The sequence below is a fragment of the Echinococcus granulosus genome (assembly GCF_000524195.1).
Source record: "Echinococcus granulosus chromosome Unknown EG_S00001, whole genome shotgun sequence".
In the NCBI taxonomy this organism is placed as follows: Eukaryota; Metazoa; Platyhelminthes; class Cestoda; order Cyclophyllidea; family Taeniidae; genus Echinococcus; species Echinococcus granulosus.
The window spans coordinates 2,493,821-2,507,557 of NW_020170381.1; the positions used below are offsets into that span (position 1 = coordinate 2,493,821).

The following is a 13,737-nucleotide window of genomic DNA, read 5'->3' on the forward strand; positions in this document are numbered from 1 at the left end:
CGTTTCGAATCGGTAATTCTATCACCGCGAGTGCGGGTGAACCGCCATGTACTCTCACGCAAGTGACGACTAGGGGAAGTCGAGAACTCCCATGATGTTTTAAACAAGGGAATTTAATCAAACGTAGTATATGATTCCGGTGTATGTATATAAAGCATGTTTGATACGCACATATCTCGATAAAAAAGCGCATGCAAAGCACTGTTTGGTAAAGAAATGCGGCGATTTTTCTAAGTGGAAGCTTCCTCCTCTCACCCTGAGTGACAAGGAAGGACGTGTGGGAGAGAGAAAAGGAGGGATGTCGATACTTCTCAGACGTAGTAGCTGACGGAGGGGGCAACCGAGAGATAGGCTTCAAGTTGCGCTTCGGAGAAATTGGTTCGATCCCAGTGGTGGCAACGCGAGTAGGCTGTGAGGGTGTCAGCGACCGACTTGGCAATCGGCTGGGGGTCGTGAGCGTGCTCCGCCACCTCGGTGATCACCTCAGGCAGGTAGTGGGGCGTGTCGTGCTCGCGGGCCTTGATAAAGGCACAGAGGCCCAGCACGCCTGCGTGCCGGCGGCGTAGCTCCCTCTGGCCTTCCTTTGTGCTTTTTTCGCCGCCCTGTCTCCTCAATTCCACCCGTGATTCCTTCACTAGATGACGGAACCACTGGTCCTCATACTACAACCAAGATATTTCAGTCAAATCAATCCCATCTTTGGTTGTGTGCAAGTCTGCGCTGGTCGATGACTCACTTTTAAGATACCGAGTTGCAGAATGTAGGCGATGGCGTCGGAGGCATCGCGAGCCACCTCAATCCAGGGGTCGGTGAGAGCCTCATTGAGATGGCTCTTCAAGCGCGCACGAAGCTCCTTGCCGTGTGCATCACGTCGCCAGAAGGAGCAGATGTTACACACAACTAGACGTCGCACCAGCTTCAGGCCGTATATGCGAGTCTTCCAGGAGCTGTGCAGCAAGAAGACCTCCACAATGTCCAGCATGCGGTTGGCCTGAGTTAGGGACAACTCTGCGCATGTGTGCCCCATTGAGACCTTTCCATAGAGGGACCGGAGCGCGGTGGCTATGCACTTGTTGAGCTCGTTTTTGCCGTCTTCGTTCTTCACTGACTTGCCCGCGGTCCAGAAGAAATTGCTGCTTGACACGACATCTGCAAGGAGGGGAGCTAGAAGAAGCAGGACGGCGTCACGCGACGCACCCACTGATTCTAGAGCGGGGTTTGTGGAAAAGGCACCGTTGATGACTCTCGGAAGAACCGAGACCAAGGTGCTCAAGCGTGCTTTGATCTGTTGCGAAACCAACCACTTCATCCTTGAGGAACAATTCAACAGCTCCTGTGAAAAGGGTTTGTAAAATTAGAGTGTTTTAAAAATTAACCAATGAAGAAAACCAGAACAACGAACCGGTGTGACAGGGGTGAGTTTTTCAACAGCATTTGCTAAAAGATCATTTTGTAGAGCAAAGCTCTTTTTCGAAGGAACAACCCCCTTGAGCACCAAGACAGTCAACGAGTCTCGTACAAGTAATGGCAGAAACTAGAGTAAAGAGAAAATTGTAATAGTTGGAAAATTCACATATTTTGCACAGACAGCAGGGTTCTCACGCGTCTCATGACGAATTCCGGTCCAACAACGGCGTCAGTGAGCAGTTCGGCGGCAGCGGAGGCGGCCAGCGGCTCAATCAGTTTGGCCTCCAAGAGCGAGGAGACAAGATGCTCGGAGGTCTGCGGGCAATCAGTGCTGGGAGTGGCGGCGTAGAGACGCAAAGTTGGGGGTGCTTCCATGAGGGTGGCATCAAAACCTGCAGAGGCAAAGACACCGGCAGTAATACTGGCGTCTTCGCGGGTCCACAAGGAGACGCTGCAGGCAAGGGTCTCCCATGCGTCACTCCCCGCTGCATGAACGTGCTTCAACAGGTGCAGTGCGCCCCACTCCAATTTCAGTACGAGTAGAAGCGATACTTGGTACATCAAGGCGCGACGCTGTTCCAAAAGCGGAAACAGGCGTCGCCCCAAACACACAGGGCATTCGCCGTGCCCAGCAGGAACGCGGTGGCCGCAGTGATTCACTGGAGCTTCACACTTATCATCAATCTGTAAATGGAAATATTGACTTCCATTTTGGGACCGTTTTTGCTACCTGCAGCCCTCACTACAAGAAACTGCTACTTTGCGGTGGTAAAATAGTAACACCCCATTTTCCACCAAAAAACACCGTGGGAGAAAACTCAGTGTACGTAACTTATTAACAGCTCATCCCGTTCAAGGCATAACCCTAAACATGTAACAGAAGCTCCAGTAAATGACATTGACCACTACTAGTAGTTGCAACGCCAAGGATGAAATCACAACTGTGCCAAATGAAGCGCAATCAAGCGATCGAGACTCGAGGGAAACAAACGGCTCTAGTAGTTACCTCGGATACAGCAAATAATTCGTTTTGATTATTTCCATTGACATCCGATGCAAGTTCACAGAAGAATCGCCAAATATATGACAGGTAAATGAAATGTTGGAGGCATCGGTCAGCGTAGATTTTCACAAAAAACATAATAGGGAAGGGAAGACGAGTCTTAGGGCCTGCACAGTCAGTATTTTGCTCTGCAATCATTGGACCATCAATGTTGTGATCGTCCATGGCATCAGTACGGTTCCAAGTCTCGGAGAGTATCCTATATGCTTGACGATCATTCATTGACGTATCGCTGGCGCTATTTCCGTCATTCGGTGTAGAGGTGGTCCCAAACGTGGCTGAAAATGATCCACCTAAAATTGTACAGTCGTAGGCTGGTTACTGTTCATAGGACACGAAGGCAGAGGAGTTATGGTGGATATAAGAGGGAAGAGGCGCACACCTACGGCGGTTGTGCCGGAAGTGATAAATATGACACCATGGGGAGCCTCGAGAATGGGTTGGGTGGAAGCGAGCTGAGAGGCGGCCTCGATGGACACCAGAAGGCGGGGCAGTACGCGGGCGAAAAGGGCAAGTCGAGCCTCGCGGGGCCAGTCGAGAGAGCCTGCCAACAGCCCCTGAAGAGCGTGGGTGGCTAGTGTCGGGCCTACGAACTCAGTCACGCCGTCCATCTGCTTTGAAAGCGCTGGCTGAATCAGCGCCATGATAAAGTCCTCCAGGCGTTGCAAGAAGGGTCGAGGGCCGAATGCTGCGATCACCGTGGCGACGAGAAGCCAGACGTTCTCCTCGATTTTGGAGTCACAGCGGTGGAAGTAGAGGAATTGGCGGCTCAATTGGAACCAAAACTCGCGCTTCGCAACGTGATTAGCGACCGCTATGAGACCTGAGCGCAACTCCTCCACATCCTCCGGCGACATCGACGAACAGTCCATCTCTGATCGCGGTTTCAGCCACTCCTCGGCATCACCGAACCTCACCAACTCGCTCTCGTCGGGGCCCGAGAAGGTAGGATAGGCTGGAGTATAGAGAGGATCCACCCACGTCTTTGGAGGTTCAAAGTAACTGCAATTTTAAAAAAAGATCTATTTATTTATACTCTCCCCTCTAATGTGAAAAGCGACGCCTTTGAGATTCCAACCTTCAAATGCTTGAAAACTTGAAGGATGAACCGAGGTGAAAGAACACTAAAACTGATGGAAGATATTAATGCTAGGGCGAAAAAAGGTGCTGTGTTAAATATTTTATCGGTGTTTTCACCTCATGTCTGAGAAAACATTTGCCACTTTCTAATCAAGGTGGTATCATTCGACGCCAATTCGGTCCCTACGTAGTATGTTTAGCAAGTCTTTATCAGATCTGTGTAGCGTCTTCAGGGGTGTCGTTAAATCCAATTACTCAGGTGTAAATAGCCGTCTCGATTGAACCCTCGCACAACTGCCCTTGTTTGTGAGGGAGAAAACAAGAAGCTAAGGTCCCATGGGAAAATTTTTTTGAGTGTAGCTCGGTGGCTGTAGCAAATAAACATTCCCTTTAGGCCGTTGAATGGGTGCAATGGCACGAATTCACAATTGCAATTTCAAGCATTGTCGAAACTACATATCCTATCACCCTCTTCCTCATCCGTGATGCGTTTTCAACAGTCCTTAAAGCTGGTTCAAACACGAACTACGAGGGCAAATCCGATACAATTCACAGGATTTTGAGAAATTATAAAAAACGCTTCCCTTTTGGTAAACAGACTCACAAGAAGGGCTGACTGAGATTGTAGATGTGATTAGCACGCGTGAAGTTGGTCTTGGAGGAGAGGCATTCGAAGCGGGGCTCAAGCATAAGGCCGGGAGCGTTGCTGTGGCAGGAAACTGGTAGGTCCACGGCACCCGGATCGACAAAGATGTGTTCAAAGGCGTGCGAGCGCAGCAGGAAGAGCCGAAGGTAGGATGCAATAAAATTGGCTGCAGCTGAGGCGAGACTAGTGTGCTGGGAGGTGAGAAAGTCCAGCACCTTACCCACTAGGGCTGTGCGCGGCGGCGGTGGTGGTGGCGCAGTGAGCTTGAACTCGGCGCCCCCCGACTCCTTCGGTAGGGCTGCCTCCCATACCGCATTGTCCGAGTCGTCGGCCATGAAGGGGTAGCAAGAAAGGATGTGTACCACCGTCATGTAGTTGGCCGTGGTATCTGCGTGCTCCAGGCACTCGGTGTAGAGCGCATTTGTGAGGAATCTGTAGGCCTCTCGACGCAGGGCCATGGTATCAACCAGCAAAAAAGGAGTCTCTTTCACCATGTTCGCTTCTGACCCGCCTAAGACCTTGAACAGGCTCAGAGCATCCACTATAAGACGCCGCAAAGGTGAATTGTGCGGATGGGCCTCTACTTCGAAGGAGACGGGAAAGTAAAGCGGAAAGTGGTGGCCTTGCAGTAAACTAAAAGATGCCTTAATTACGTGGGAAATTTCTTCCTGATCATTATAACGCTCTGTGAGTTGGGTCTGTGAGAGGCCTGGTAGTATGGATGAGTCAGAGGTAGAGCGAGGACTGACGCTAGGGAAGAGTGCTGACTTGGCAAATGCCACCCAGATCTCTGCCCAAAGCCGGGGATTTATGGAGCTAATTTCCCATACGAAACGGATATCTTCAAGAAACTCGTGCAGGATGAAAATGGCCCTTTTTCGGCGATAGCTCTGAGTCCGATACACTGAATTCTCACTACTGAGAAAATCAGGACCACATAGTTTTTTGAGCGTATCCACGGTGAGCTGTGCAACCAAGCACACTGCCTAAAAGGTGAATAATGTAGTTTGAAGGTTTCACTGAAGAGCCCAGGCGGATAAAAGTGGACGTAGACACCAAGAATGAAAGGAAGTACCAACCCCAGGTATGTAGTAGCCGGCACCTGTCTTGAAGACCTTCATAGCGAGCTTAAAGACGCCATTCTTGTTGGAGGTGAGGCCAATACGAGCACATATATCGACAAGACGCAGGGACTGCGAATTAGCGGGCAGTCGACAGCGTGTAAAGAGTGCGGTGGCTTCGGAGCCTGGCCATACGGCAGCTGAGTGGAGGACAGTGCATACGAAGTTTGTATGCTGTTTGCGCGCACACAGGAGCCAGGCCAGGGGTAAGTAGCTCATGCCGAAGCAGCCACCCCCGCCGCACCGCAATGAGGGTGCCTCACCATCCGCATAGGCCGCCAACAGCGCCCTCGAAGTGCCGTGCATTCCACAGATTTTATGCACTTTGGCAGGCAGTAAGGGGGATTTGTCGAACAAAACCCCGCTGTGACTACCAATGTTGACTTCGAGGAGGGAGAACATGCAAGTGCTCAAGGGTTCCCACAATTTCAAAGAAATATTAGCACAAGCTGTGGCAACGACTTCGACAATGCTTTCAAGGCTTTCCTTACAATAAAGAGTGCCAATAACACTTTGACCGCTCGATCGAACTGAAACAGAAGTAGTAAAAAACGATTTTACAGTTGATATGAGACGCAGTCACCAAACGATACTACTGCATTCACCAGCGCAAGGTAGTGCCGAAAACAAACTAGCCTTCTTGATATTAACAGTAATAAAAGGGTTGGTGGTACTAACCCGATGAATTTGCAAAGCGTGTATCACATTTGGCAGAGAGTTTAGCAAAAACGTCCAGGAATTCCAGACCCACACGGAAAATTTGTTCTCGTAGACAAGATCCATCCGATGCAGCAGGCACATCAAAGAAGGGGATGTTGAGTTTGAAGGTGTCACTAGCGCCACTCAGCGGTGCACTCAAAATGTCTGAATGGGTTACCTCCAACTCAGTGCACACCTTTTTCACGTACTCGACATCGGCGTAAGTGATAAGTCTTGGTTTAAGACCCTCAAACATTCCTGCAGCAATGTTCTTCATCCAGGTGGCCAGGCTGATGAGGAACATCCGCTGCAGTGAGGTGCAGAATTGACCCGAGGTACGGGACAGCCGAGGCAGGTTCTCCTCACTCTCTTCCACCGCTACTGTCACTTCATCTGCAATGTATGCACGGAGCTCTTCAGTGACGGCGGAGATCTTGGTCAGAGTTGGCAGAAACAATGCACGAACGACGTGTTCGGCCACAGCAAAAGACTCGGGTGTGGGGTAATTCCAGTGGGAAGACCTCATCATTTCGCGCCACCCAACGTACGGCGTCCACAGCGGATCATTAAGATAGGCCGATTGGGCGAGTGCACAATGCGCATCTGAGTTGAAGACGTCCACCTTGTCAAGGTTGAGAGAGAACGTCACAAGACGAAACATTAACACACTGGCGCACTCAGAGGCGACCTGCGCGAGTTCAGTAGAGGGCGGAAATGCGCCATCCGCACCGATGGAGATAGTCAGGAGGCGAGAGAGAACATCAATTATGGGGTTAATGAAATCAGTTTGAATCAAAGCCAAATGAGAGGGTACGAGGGCACACAAATAGGCCGGCACAACACCGAGCAAAGTGAGAAAACGTGGTTCCACTTTCGATAAATGTGTGAGACCGTTTTCTGTGACAGAAAATAACCTAATATTATCAGTGAGCAGTGGCAAGGAATGTCTGAGGATTGCGATTGGGGTATTGTTTACCATTATCAAGCTCCTCAAAGAGATGGAAAAAGCGCGGCCAGAATTGGCGCAGGGCGAAGAGCGCGATATCGGACTCGGGAAGCTGCCCACCTCCGTCGACAGCGACGCCGCGACGGCCGCTGATGAGCCAAAAGAGCATGGCGCTGAGAAGGCGGATGTTGGCGGTGTTCCAGTGGTTTTGAAAAATTGCATCGGTAAGGATCTTGACGAGACGAACGCGAAGACGTGGGACGGGTGAGGCGGAGATGGCGAGGGAAACCCCGAGGCTCGCGAGTGAGGGGGAGAGATCCCGTATGCACCCAGTTCTCTGCTCCGTCTCGTTGGCGGCCACGTGAAAGTGCGGCGCCTCGTTTTCAATCACCATAACATGTAACACCTGCGAGTATATCTGCACAACAAGATCCTCTACATCCACATTTGCCCTCGCCACTTCGCTGGCCTCGAAGCCCAGTTGCATCATGCGTCGCAGATTCTGTTCCCCATCCTTATTTCCCTTCCCATCTACCGGCATTCTAATGGAAAGGATTGATGAATCCTCAACTGAGAAGTCTTGCATTGGTATTGTCAAGACTACAAACGACAGTAGTGGTAGAGCTCAGGCTGTGCTTACTCAATAACGGTGAATATGAAGTAAAAGAGCTCACAGAGGGTGTTAAGAGCCAAGATGCTATGGTGGAGACGATCACGGTGGTTTGGGTCGAGATTGATGAGGCAGCAGCGCAAAATGCGCGCCACTAGAGTTCGTCCCTCGGGGTATGACATGGAATAGAGATGTGAATTTATGTATTTCCTCAATTCGACGGTCTGCATCCTTGGGGTCTGTGGGAGGTGTGAGGAGAGCAAAAGCACCAAACAATGGCTCATTGGAAGGAGGTAGTGAAAGGTCTGTGGATGAGGTGAATTACCTCGGCGGTGTAGTTGTGCGGTTGGTCGGTGGGCTGACAGCCGATAGCTGTGAAGTCGGACCGTTCTCCAGGGAGGCCAAGAGCAGTGAGGTAAACAGCGGCGTTGGCGAGAGCCATTAGTGGTCGCGTGACGCGCAAAGGCAGCTCCGGTGAGAGGATGCCCGCCTCTAGGCTCTCCAGGAGACGCGGTAAGAGGAGACGCGGTCGCAGAGCGGCAAGATTTTGGATGGAAAGTAGCGCCACTCCCAGACCAGTGTCAGCGAAGCTGGTGTAAATATTGGTGTACAAGCAAATAGGTAGTAGGATGTCCACCAAGTCATCCACTTGCTCCCGTGTCAGTTTCACCTGCAAGCAGTTTGGGAGGAAGGAATCACATTAAAGGCAGAGACTAATTGCTTTAACAAGATGAAAGGGAAGGGTTTCCTCCTTCACAATTTACACAGGACACAAGTCTCCATGAAACAACTTCAAAGATCAGAATGATACTAGAGATAGTGAATAATAAGGCATTTAAGGGTCTCTAGCTAATACTACACCCCGGAAGCATCAAGAAGAGCCCAAGCAACTGGAGGGTAATTGTATGGATGTCTTTTGCATGCCTTGAACAAATCATATGAGAGAACTAAACGACCATTGTAATGAGAGCGCGATAAGAGTGGTGGAAATGACCAAAGCCAAACAAGGATACATTTTTTGCCAAATCCAGTTATGGATAATAACAGGAATAGAGAAACCTACCCAGTTAGTAGGTTCCCCATAAATGGTAGCGATTTCGGGACAGGCATTCAGCTCCCATTGAAGTCGCGTTCTCAGAACAATGAGGAGATGGGCGCAAAAGAAGAGGAAGGTAGGCGTGGAACTGTGCCTTGTCGAGGGGTGATAGATACACTTGCAGACCTGAATTGAAAACAACACCTAAAATAAGGTAGCATACAACTTTACATGTGTTTGACACATGTACCGCTTTGCCTCTCAATAAGATTGGGTCCGCCTTGGATAAATGGTTCCTCATATGCTCGAATGGTGAAGCGAGTAGGGAAGGGGCTACTATTAATATTACGAATAACAAATTTCTTTTCTAAAATTCGAGTGTCATTTCCACTATATTGTGCGCGGAAAAGTAAAGAAGGTAATGTAAGACCTACTTCGAAAAGATCACGTAGCCTATCGATGGTGCTCGATCCTGGCCCAATGGAAAAGACAAGGATGTCGGCGATATGCGACATGACGTACCGGCCACGATCGCCGAGGACGTTCTCGGGGGAGAGGTTTAGCATAAGAAAATTGAAGATTCGGTCCAAATGCGGCTCCCAATCAATCCTTCCCGGGAATGCCAAAGCCAAATACCTGAGGAGCGAGATTACCTCCTAAACGCGTAAACACAGTGTCAATGAAAAGAGTCAATTAGTTATAATGGTGCAAGATGTTTACAAGCAAACGAGGTCGTGGAAGCTTGTAAGTAGTATTTAAGTGGCGAAAAATCATGAGTAAAGTAAATTAATTGAGGAAAAACGCAAACGCATTAGAGCACTCTCTTATGCTCCATCACTTGATTATAAATTTGGATTTTCAGTTATAGAACTGGAATAAAGAAGTGGTGGGTACCTTGCTAATTTCCACCTTGGGATATTTGTACCAAATGTAGAAAATATCGTCAAGCCACACACGACTAAAAAACACAAAAGTTCTCGACGAATTGTAAAACAAAACCAGCTGGCAGATTTCAGTCATGAACTTAACGAGGACGTAAACAAATTGAACTGCTTCTCGAGAAGTATTTGCTGATGCATAAAAGCAACCGTTGTGATTTTTAAGGGTTTAATTCCGTAGTTGGCATAACACGCCGACTTGATATTATTAATGTTGTGCTATGAAGAAATCACATTAGTTAAATATTTGCTAGCATAAGACCATAATGAAGAGTACCTAGTTGAATTTCGGAAAAAAGAAAGCCCCTGGGACAAGGGGACATTACACCAAGTCCCCGTAGCACCATTTAAATACTCTCCTAATTGGAAGTAAACATCCCAAACGGCACTTTTTCTACCTTATTTCATCGAAGGTCCAGGAATAAAAGGGCATAAACATTGAAAAATTTTCGAACATTCCTTTGTATGGACCATGAGGCAGGACGTGATATATACAACCCTTGAAGTAATTCCAAATCTCTTCGATGCATGATACTGGAAAAAACCTGTAAATAGAGAAGCCAAAACAAGTGTCTAGTAAACACGTTAATGAAGAATTTGTGCGCACGATTCAACATGCACGCCGCCAGTGTCACGTACATGCCTTATGTTTATTATCAGTAAAGTAAGTAAAGTAGGTAAGGGAAGTTCTTGGTTTAAAGATAATTGCGGTTTTTAGTTTTTGAATTGCAGTTCAATCGACCAAAGAATTGGTGAAAATTGGCGCCATTTTGGGACAATAAAACACCTCATCTGTGCACTCAATTCTTCTCTAAAATGGGTAATGAATATTTCACTAGTCTATGAATACACTATTAAAATGGATGTTAGAAAATAAGGAGTGGTAACTTAGTGGGCAAAGTTATGAGTGGATAAACGTGGTGTCACAATATATTCTAATGAGATAGTAATGATTTTGGCGACCTGAAAGCGGACTACAACGTGGAGGAATCCATGCATCAAGCACAAAAAAGGCCCACCTCTTCGCGTGGCGGAGAATTTTCACTATTACCTCACTATTCCTAAAAGAAAGAGGATGGAAAATGATTCACTTGAAGACATTGGATAGCTAGCCGTTGGCTGTTAGAGCTGGCTAAATTCACAAAAAGCAAACGTTAGATAAAATAACCAACTTACTCCAAATCTAGTTTACACTGACGCACGTCATTATTCATTTCAATATTGATAGCTGCGTTTCTGAAGAGCTTCCAATCAAGCTGCAACTCATCCCTTGCGATATAGACGCCAGCATTGCTAAAAGCATTTATACTCATTTTACTAAAAAAGGGTTTCGAACGCCAGCTTATAAGCATCCAAGTCAGATGTCTATGTGCTCAGCTATAATTTGATGTGTATGACTTTTTCTTCAAAAAGGATGATTTAATCCCTCACACTCCGACTCCGGAGTCTTTGAAAAGCAAATAGCTACTGACGAGCCATATCTCAGGAGGTAGGGCTTGATCTTCCCAAAGCAAGTGGAGGCTATTAACACCTTAAGAACCAATGAGGTGCAATCCAGCTTTCTCCAACAGTCTTCACCAAAATATGAGTGTAAAAGCCGAGTCTTTAAGAGATAAAGATGACACTGCTTGTTGCCACATGCGTATTGCTCATCACCTTGTTAATTCGTTTGAGCGACCAAATTTTCATTGACTGCTTAACAAATCTAAACCCACCCAAGCATAACTACTTACCGTACACTTTATACTCCGGTAAAAGTACAGTTACAGAACGCGCTGAGTAAAAATGCAGACATTTGCAGTGCCTGCTTGGTCAAGATCACAAGGGATGTGTTTTGGGAAAAGAAATTTATCAATTACATAATAACAGACCGCTGTTCGAAACTGTGAGCATCAGATATGTGCGCAGTTTTTGGGATGGCGTAAGGAAAGAATTAAAGGCGGCTCAGTGTGAAGAATGAATGCTAATTGCAGTGAGTGTGATTTTAACCAAATTGACGTGCCTTGGAACAGGGGGGAAAGAGGAAAGACTCGTGTCATCTCATACGATTAGATTAGTGCATAAATTTCCTGGCCAAAGAGGGTTAATAACCCGAAAACATGTCACATGCACTGCAGGCATCACCAAGAAGAACTTCGTCCAATGCGCTAGACATCAAAGAGGTTCAAACACGAGAGTAAAGGCATTCAGCTGGGAACTACACTTCAAAACAATTTCAAATATACAACTCTTTCGTCTGGGAAGTAATACTGATGCAAACAAGTGGATAAATACAGGTTTAACTTACGCTAGCAGAAATTCGACGCACTCCGCCCAAACGGCGCGGGTCATTGTATCGGCTTGCCGACAAAACACTAGGCCAAGCCCGAACTTAACGATGGCAATGTACTCCTGTTTAGTAAACCGGAATCCAAACATCTCAATAAAGCTAAAAAAGAGCATTAGTTCTTACTTTTCCTGCACTCTTAAAGCTTGGACTTAGATTTTAGCAGAGGATAGAATTTAGCGACCATCTAATCGTGGTGGAAGGACCAAAGACATTGAGTCGGACATACTTTTTGATGTCATATGCAAAGCTATAGCGGTGGCAGAGGTAGGTACTGGAGGAGATGAGACGTCTAAAGGACTCCCTTAGACTCATCGTTGCAGCGTCCGCATAGGCCTCCATCTGATCCGCATACGGCAGGAGGTGGTTGATTCGACAAATTTCTATATATTTCTCATCATGAGACATGGCGACTGAGGTTGCGAGTCCTATAGAACACACAAAATCTATAATATCGGTCACACCCATAAAAAGGTAGACTATGAGTACTGTCAATTCAGAAACAAGCGGAAAAGCATATAATGAAGTCGTGATGAATAAGCCAATTACTTTAATGTACTGCTATTCCAAAAATTTGTGCACTAACTCATAAAAGACCTGTTGGTGCAAGAAAGGGAGCATAAAATAATGCATAACATATTGGCACTGACACGCAATAAAACAGAACGAGGCACTGGTTCTAAGAGAGACAACTGAGTACAAGGAGAAGAAAGACTTTTGAGTAAACAAAACGAAGGTCAAGAGGCAGACAGAAAATCAAACATCCCATTTTGCACAAGCTTTTCACAAGTGAAATTGTCAAATTTATTTCTGATGTCCCCGATTAAACTTTGTTAAAGTCGAACAACTGCTACATAGTCAGAAAACCTAAAGAACAACCTAATGTGGAAGAATAAACAAGTAAAGAAGTTAGGAGTCTTTGCGGTACAAGGGCAGTGATAAATGACGCATTGATACGACCTTACGATACTTTCAGCGAAGTAAGGGATACGAAGCTGATCTTCGGAGTGTAATACAAGTTGGATCATAGAGTACTCTAGAGGATCCAAAACACGAACTCAACATGCATAGAAGTAGCGAAGAACTGGAATCCCTAAACGATGAATTCATCTAGTAAGCATGAATAGTAGTCCAAGAGACGTCCCTGATTACCTAATCGCCAATCCGCAACGCGCCTCATTCATTTGGTGGTCAAATGTGAGTAGGTTCCCAAATTAAATAAAACATAGAAAGTACCTTAAGAGGTCGAAACTAAAAATCACATAATGTGAATGTTAAGAGGCTAGCACACCACTTTGTGAGCAAAATTATGGAGTGATACTAAAAGAATTGGAGCATTTAAGTGGTCTCAGTGAATAATTGCTCCTCTCTACACAATAAGCAGTGACACTAAAAATTAGCAAAAAAATAAGGGCTGATGTATTTTACGAGGAGCTATCATCAACTAGAGTCAATGCCAGGGTTGGATGACTTAACTAGGTCCTCCGTGGCACTGTTAAAATCACATGAACAAAATACTTGATCACTTGGAGGAATGGTCTCTTTTACGCCCTCGCTAACTGGGCGGAATCCAGACAAACGGCTGGGCGGCACTAGAGTGAGGGCAAAGTGGCAACGAGGCGTAGATGCATAGTAGTAGTTGTGTAAAAACGTTTTAAATTTTGTCAATTATTTATTGGCCTCACTTCTAGGCAAATGTTCTTATGGATGTCAGGTGAAAAAGTCAGGGTTGTTAAAGAGTTCCGTTCAACTTAAGTACTGCAGAACCTATTAATAATCTTTCCTTTAGTGCAGCTCTCATATAAGACAAAGTCCTGTATTGTCGTCTCATCAGGGTTTCAGGGCTAAATTGCAGCAACAAATGC

The 13,737-nt window shown here is 46.7% G+C and overlaps 1 protein-coding gene across 1 annotated transcript; it reads right to left on the reverse strand. All coding sequences in view use genetic code 11, as the record gives it.

Annotated features, from left to right (window-relative positions):
• Positions 1–311: 311 nt before the first annotated feature.
• Positions 312–12,280, reverse strand: EGR_00284 (Proteasome activator complex subunit; the record flags this gene model as incomplete). Its single annotated transcript, XM_024489533.1, has 18 exons — positions 312–662; positions 737–1,333; positions 1,403–1,534; positions 1,603–2,091; positions 2,414–2,763; positions 2,853–3,472; positions 4,155–5,182; positions 5,276–5,847; positions 5,996–6,913; positions 6,993–7,504; positions 7,603–7,811; positions 7,898–8,242; positions 8,636–8,794; positions 9,043–9,264; positions 9,503–9,566; positions 10,723–10,839; positions 11,834–11,974; positions 12,102–12,280. 18 exons carry the CDS (start codon positions 12,278–12,280, stop codon positions 312–314), a joined length of 7,005 nt encoding a protein of 2,334 aa, XP_024356211.1.
• Between the last annotated feature and the right edge of the window lie 1,457 nt (positions 12,281–13,737).